This window comes from Clupea harengus, chromosome 4 (assembly GCF_900700415.2).
Source record: "Clupea harengus chromosome 4, Ch_v2.0.2, whole genome shotgun sequence".
Lineage (NCBI taxonomy): Eukaryota > Metazoa > Chordata > Actinopteri > Clupeiformes > Clupeidae > Clupea > Clupea harengus.
In genome coordinates, this window is record NC_045155.1 from 5,871,389 (window position 1) to 5,878,888 (window position 7,500).

Here is a 7,500-nt window from a genome sequence, read left to right on the forward strand (position 1 = left end):
CGACCCTGACAAATTTACAGTTTCAAGTGATTTGGCAGAATATGGGCGCAGGGGGAGGGGCCGTGGCGGCGGCGGTTAACGATCGACCCTGACAATTTCACAGTTTCAAGTGATATAGGCAGAATATGCGCGCAGGGGGAGGGGGCGTGGCGGCGGCGGTTACAAAAATGGACGTGTTGCCCTTTCTCTCCAGGGCAGAGCAAAGGCCCTTCAAAATTCCTGTGCACGTCCCTGCATCTAATCTTGTATCTAATTTTCAGATGCCTTTCACTGCTTTAAGTGGAAATAGTGTAGACCCAACCAGTTATGTTGCAAAGGTCTGCATGAGATTTTGCATCTAATGTTGTATCTAATTCTGAGGTGCATTTCACTGCTTTAAGTTGAAATGGAGCACACCCACCAGTCCTGGTGCTTACGTGACAGATTACCTTAGGGATGATCGCCTGGCAGGGCTTCGGCTTCCTGAATAGCATGCTGCATCAGAGACCATATGTGGCCCTTATGAAAGGACCTCTGTCACGGCCTCTCAGCCCCAACTCCCTGGAGCCATGCTTAACTGCTGGGTAAACAGCGGAGGTGAAGGGGCGCGCAAACTCTTCGTGCCACAGATGCTTGTGGATGCCGACATCAATAACGACTAGCGACTTGGTTAGCGGTATTTCTTTTATCGGTTGACAGCTTCTGCTAATGTCAATGCTCTGCTTGCTGACATAAGTGCACTGCTTAAAATGAACATGTTTTCTCCTGTCCGCACTTGCAGCGGTTGCAACAGCTGGCGAGTGCAACGCACTCCATTGTTTAGCCAGGAATTTCAGCAACGTCTCACATCTGAGAGAAATACGAGAAGAAGAGACAAAATAACACCATGGCTTCCCCACAACTTGGGCCGAGTACAAAGTTCTCGCAGTTGCTATAGTTGCACATTTTGGACGACAAAGCAAACCATTGGAACGGCCTGCGCGTTGCTCGGGGGAATAGGATGTGTGGCGTAGCGAAGCCGATCAGCATGAGCAGCGCCGGCGGTCGTCTCGCATTTCAAACGCCCCTCGCGAAAGCGCAGCTGCGCAGGCTGATGCGTCTCATTTAGTGCCGGACTGAGACGTCCAGTCCCGCAAGACCTCATTATTGCCAAGGCCAGCGAGGGACATCCTGTTATTGACTCTCCCTTTTTCTCTTCCCCCTCCTCTCACGTATCACTGTGTCTGATGCCTAATGTCTCTCTCTCCTCCACAGAAACCACTGCGCCTATATCGTCCAGAGGAACATCACGTGCACCATGCAGGATGGGATGGCCACCTACGTCAAGGCGGAGTACACGACCAAGTGTATCTGGGGTCAAAAGTGCCCAGTGCTTATGTAAGCAATCCCACCAAGGCGTTTACTCTTTTCTCGCTTGCGTTCTTGACAGGCCCATCATATTCGTGATGACATACGCAATACAAATAAAAAGGGTTTCGCACTTTGGACTTGGAACAGCTCTCAAGGGTGGTGGTCACAGTAACAGCTTGTTAAACGGTCCGGCCAAGATATATAACAGGCGATGAGTATGACCTTATGAAACTCCCATTATACAAACCACCAGAGACAGGGAAGCTATCAGTCTCCACAATGCCTTAGTATATAGGTATAGGGTCTGCTAGGGCAGGAGGTTACTATGCACAACATTTATATTAAACTACTGTAAACACCAGACACAATAGATATTGATGCAAACCACATGGGCATGAGTCCTTCAAGTGTTTGCGCTCTGAGTGCATGTGCACTGGTGTGTTGAGTCTGTGTGTTCACGATGCACTCCAGTGCTTCCCCCTGGTGGCAGCACCCACAATGGACTAGAGCGCCGCCCTATCAGACCTCATGTTGTGAAACGGCACACCTATTAGCCTTGACGCTTTGAACAAAGCCTCCTGCAAACATTCATTCATTCATTCAAATCAATGAAAATTATACACACATTTTTTTCCAAAGAATTACACAAATGATTTACACCTTTTTGTCACACAGAAATCATGATATGTTGTGATGGTTACATTTGTATCTAGATTCAATAACCAGAAAAACTGACCTCAGGTTTCTCAAATGAACACATCTGAATGTAGAATTCCCTCACGGAAAGGACAAGCCTCCCATGTCCTCCTCTTTTATACTGTTTCTCTGAGATGAAGCTGTTTTGATAGATGTGTCAGTTCTGATTTGACAAATTTGAGTTGGAAGAACAGACCTGATTTGACACGGTTAGAGGAAGCAAATCCATGCCAGGTTACAGCATACACACACATACAGCCCCCTCTACTGGTTTAGGTCAGGGGGAAACCCTTTAAGCCCTTTAAACCAACAGGGGGTCTGGAGCTCATCATCACAGGGAAGCCTGGATGAGAACCAGGCATGAGTGTCACTCTCAGCCCATGGTAATCTGTCCATAAATCCCCTAATCCCTCCGCAAAATCTCCTAATCCTATGACATATTGTATCCTCTCATTGCCTTATGCCTAATAAAGTAAAAGTACAGCATAGTGGTACTTGATATGGCCGCTGCATAAAGTAGGAGAATAAGCAAGAATTAAGTGAAATAAGAAGATATTTTCCGTTAAGTAAAGGTGTGCTATCTTGAAGGTTTTTTGGCAACAAAAAAAGTTTTATGTCTAACCTGTGAGTTACGTTCAGCGATTCTGCGACCGAATAGTAATAATGAGGATGTGTGTGTGTGTGTGTGTACAGGTATCGCACGTTCTTCAAGCCCAAGTACAAGGTGGGCTACAAGACGGTGACTGAACTGGAGTGGCGCTGTTGCCCTGGCTACACAGGGGAGAACTGCTTTGACGGCCCCACCTCCCTGCCTGACGCCATGTTGCCCCCGTTCAAGGGCGCGCTGCCGCGGCCGGCCGTGAAGGGGTACCCCCGCGGGCAGCCCAAGGGGTCCGAGCCCAGGCCTGTCCCAGGAGGGCACCTGGAGCCCGGGAAGCCATACCCCGTGCCCGGGGGGCAGCCCGACGGCAGGCCCCAGATCCCCACAGGACATCTGCCATCTGGAGGCCCCAACTACGGTAAGGCTGGAAACTCCCCTTCAGTGCTTTTCCATGGACGGAGTTATCAGTGTAGCAGTTTCGGGCCGCCACAGACAGAATCCCACAGAAAGGGGAGAAGGGGATGAAAATAATAAGGAATGGCATGTGTACTGGGTCTTGTTTCTCCTCTGACTTAAAGTCCACTCTTACTAATTTCCCAGGTCTAATGGTAGCTGTACAAATACATTTTTGTTTGTGGAAATGCTTACATTTGTCATTTGTCACAAGACTGATACAACCATGCCATAAACAGATGGCAGATGTCATGTAAAATGACACATTTTCACTATAGATTATCTCCAATTATATAACAGCATCATTGTCCATTAACGGCAATTGCCATGCATACCTCTATGACCTTTCATTAAATGACAGCTTTTCCTCATGATGGATCCAATGATATAACATCATCATTATCCATTATCTGTAATTGCCATTGTAACCCTCATGATGGTTCCTGAAATGACAGCTTGTTTTATAGTAATGTCAGGATTTGGCATTAGCATTGTTTTACATTTACATTGTTTTTTTGCTTGACATTTTGTTCTTTTTACGTCTCCTGCTGTCTCTCTCTTCTCTCCTGTAGTGCCTAATACATATATTTCTCACATTTCTAATGTTTTATTTTCAGCAGTATTTCTGTCCTAATTTTCATTTATCTCTCTTGTCTCCTTCCTCTCTCCCTGCCGTCCTCCCGCAGGTCCTAAGGTGGGCGTCTCAGGTGAGCGCCTGGACCGTATGGAGGACGACCTGCGGCGTATGGCTCAGGGTCTGGACACGCTGAACGGGATGGTGACGGGCCTGGAGGACCGCCTGCGCGTCTCCCTGCGGGACGACACCAACAAGCTCCTGACCACCCTGCTGAGCGGCGCCCCTCCGCGTTTGCCCCCCGACTCCTCCGTGGGCTTCGGCGTCATCCCCGACGGCAACCTGGACGGCCTGAGTGGCGGCAGCAGCGACGGAGGTGGTTTCCTGGGTTACGGCGAGCTGGTCGGCAGGGTGACGGAGGTGAAGGACGAGCTGAGGGTGAAGAGCGACATGCTGGATGAGATCCAGGGAATGGTCATGGGCCACGACGGCCAGCTGAGGAGGCTGATGGAGGGGGCCACGGGCCGACCGTTGCCAGGGGGGGCGGTCAACCACAGGCTGCTGGAGGACATGCTGGATGCCAGGCTGGCGGGGGTGCGGGCCGAGATTCTGGATGGGTTCGAGAAGAGACTGCTGGAGATGGAAGGCCACTGTGAAGACCGCATTGGGCAGGTAAGGTTGTGTGAGACTCTTCACACCAAAGTTAAATTAATTACCACTAGTTCATGTGAATAAATTGTTACTGTTAATAAACGTATAAAAATGAACATGGTGTCAACACTGTGATGGTGTCTCAGCACGTAGAGCAAAGCATACAATTCATGATATAGTATGAATATAACTCTTGGTCTTATCTTATGCAATGGTGCTTGTATATAGTTTTTAGCACGTTAGTATAGTAGCCTAGTCTATTATATAACAGACTCGATGTGTGAGCCATCCTTGAGAAATACGTTTATTTTATCTGCTGTCATCATCCTTCCTCTTATTGCCCCACAGCTGTAACTGACAACTGAGCGTGTGAGCTAGTGTGAAACTGATTCTCAGGAGGTGTTATTACGTGATGTAGGCAAATATTTCCACGGAGGCAGACAAGTTCAGAACTGAAACGCTTTAAGTGCCTTCTAGAACACTCTTCCACTCACCAACTCTTCTTCTCTGCTCTCAACTCCCCCCAAAACCTGGGCCCCATTCAGATGCTTTAGGAAGGTTCCCGACTGAGTGAAATGATCTGGAAGTGTCTAAGTGGCAGCCATGATCAGAACTGGTTGAATTCTCTAAATGCATAGGAAAGGTGCTTCAATGCTTCCTATAATATCGCCTTTAGCATACAGTACACTGGAGCATCATTTATGAAAGGAAAGGAGATAGCACCGTCCCACAATTACTTGCAGCAGCAACAACCCAATCAACAACCAATCAATGTGACCCACATCAATAACATCCACCTTCGCATAATTAGTAGCCAAGTGTAAGTGCAGTCGGATTCTCTTAGCACCACAGTTAGTCCTTATAAGTTGTACTTCATATCTTTCCTTGACCTCATGATGTTTTCCATCGAGTTCAAGGAAAAATGATTAGGAAAAAACGATTGGACTGACTATCCGACTGCAGCCCTGCTTCATCCCGAACTCCAAACAAAGCAGTATGGGAAATGTAGTCAATACAATGAAAAACATTTGCACGGACCCATGCCACTTACACTGGCATGCCACATGATTAACGAGTACTAGAAATTCATGTTGGAACACTCAAATTGATGCAGCTGCTCGATTACTTCAATACTCGAGTACTCTGTGCAACCCCTGCTTGACAGTAATGTACACAATGAAAGCATTCTAGATGAAGAAATCACTTTGATAAAACTATTGCTTCTGTTCCTGTGGTTGACAAAGATCACTGACAACCCTTCTTTTTTAAGGACGACCCCTCTTCTCCGAGTTCTATCCATCATACAAAGTCATGCCATTTCAGGAATGGCTGTCAGTAGATAAGCTCTCCACAGACATTTGATTGTGTTTGATTGTAGTAAGAAACATAGACTGCTCTTGACTAATTCATTTCCTGGTCTCCACCTCCTCTCAGGTGCGGAAGCAATGTGAGAAGGAGCACCTGAACGGCCAGGAGCAGATGCAGCAGTCCCTGGATGGCCGCGAAACGGGCCTGCGCAAGGAGATGGGTCACCTGCAGGCGCAGATCCAGGGCCTGACCCTGACCGACAGCTGCTGCGGCCAGGTGAACAGCCTCTCCCAGCGCGTGCTGCTGCTGGAGGAGTCCGTCAAGGGTCTGACCGAGTCCCAGAGGCAGCTCCAGGTCGCCCTCAGTGACCAGACCATCCACATCGAGGCCATACTGGAGACCCGGCTGGACGACATGGAGGATCGGATCAACACCACCACCACCGAGAGGGGGCCTGGTGGGCCAGACGGTTGGCCGCCTGGCTTGCCGACGTCCCTGGACGGGTTCAACACGCTGCTGGACGAGAAGCTGAAGGTTCTCGAGGAGCGTCTGTTTGTGGCGGTGGAGGAGCTGAGCAACGCCACGGCGCCTGCGCTCCTGGAGGGTCACGTGGTGCCGGCGTTGGAGACGGAGATCGAGTCGGTGCGGAGGCGCGTGGAGGCCGACCTGGACGGCGTGCAGAAGCAGCTGACTGACCTGGAGCTCCTGTGCACCTCCTCCTGCTCGCCCAGCTCCGGCGGAGGAGAGGACGGAGGACGGCAGACAGGGATGGTGACGGCGGACGACTGCGAAGAGGTGGACAAGAAGGTGTCCGGCCGTCTGGACTCGCATGACAACCAGCTGGAGCACTTCAACAGGACCCTGCAGGGCATGCTGACGCGGATCACAGAGGCCGAGGAGTCCGGCATGGTGGAGGGCGAGATCACGCTCCTCAAGATCAACGTGAACTCGGTGAACCGCACGCTGAAGGGCCTGCGTGAGTCGGTCGGGGTGATCGCACGGGAGGTGGGCCATGCCAACTCCACGTGGCAGCATCGCGAGGAGCGGCTGGCCAATCAGGTGCACGGCATCACGCAGCTGGTGGGCCGGCAGGCGTCCATGCTGGGTGCCGGCGAGCGCCGCCTCATCCAGCTCAAGGGCGAGCTGCAGGGCCTGCGCCGCCGGCTGGCCGGAGAGCTCCAGGGCTGCCGCAGCACGGCGCTGGGCGTGCAGAAGGAAGTGCTGGCCGTGGACAGCCGTGTGGCCCAGGTGGAAGGACAGTGCAGCGGGATGTCCGACTTGGCTGACGAGCTGGAGCGCATCCGCGGCGAGCTGGAGAGCCACTCCGACCACTTCCTGGCCCGGGTCAACGGCACACTGACCAGCCACACGCAGCAGCTGGCCCAGCTGAAGGACGGACTGCAGGAGTGCAGGGACAAAAATGGCCACACGGGGCAGCATGGAGACCAGTAGCATTTCAGCTACAGAGACCAATGAAGTGGGGCTGCAACTGTAAAGATATGGCAATATTGTTTTTATTATTATTATAATTATTATTTTTACAGGGCATTTTCTGTTTCACCCTATACTTTGTTTTTATTTTTGGTTTGTTTTATTTTCTCCGCATTTTATATTGATTTTAACGTTTTAACTTATATGAAGACAAAGTGACTGCATTGTTATTAGAGATGTATTTGTACAAAAAATATGAGAATAACAAACGTGAGCAAATGATACCAGACTAATACGCTGCTACGGGTCTTTACTGCCATTTTCAGTCGACTCTTTCTGTGTCCATCTGTCCTTTCCTCTCAAAATACTGTACGTCAACATGAATGGTGCTAATGTTTGGTAAACAATTGTTTTGTGTACAAAAAATGAAATGTACCGTATGTCTCTTTATACTGTT

The 7,500-nt window shown here is 49.9% G+C and overlaps 1 protein-coding gene across 1 annotated transcript in view; it reads left to right on the forward strand.

Annotated features, from left to right (window-relative positions):
- The window catches only part of LOC105904274 (EMILIN-3), an 18,531-nt gene that overhangs the window by 10,860 nt on the left and 171 nt on the right, over positions 1 to 7,500 (forward strand). The window contains exons 2-5 of the mRNA XM_031565915.1: positions 1,234 to 1,356; positions 2,719 to 3,044; positions 3,766 to 4,325; positions 5,739 to 7,500. The exon at positions 5,739 to 7,500 is cut by the window's right edge and continues 171 nt beyond it. Of these exons, the coding sequence (XP_031421775.1) occupies positions 1,234 to 1,356; positions 2,719 to 3,044; positions 3,766 to 4,325; positions 5,739 to 7,064 (2,335 nt within the window). The 3' untranslated portion in view covers positions 7,065 to 7,500. The remainder of the gene's footprint in view (positions 1 to 1,233; positions 1,357 to 2,718; positions 3,045 to 3,765; positions 4,326 to 5,738) is intronic.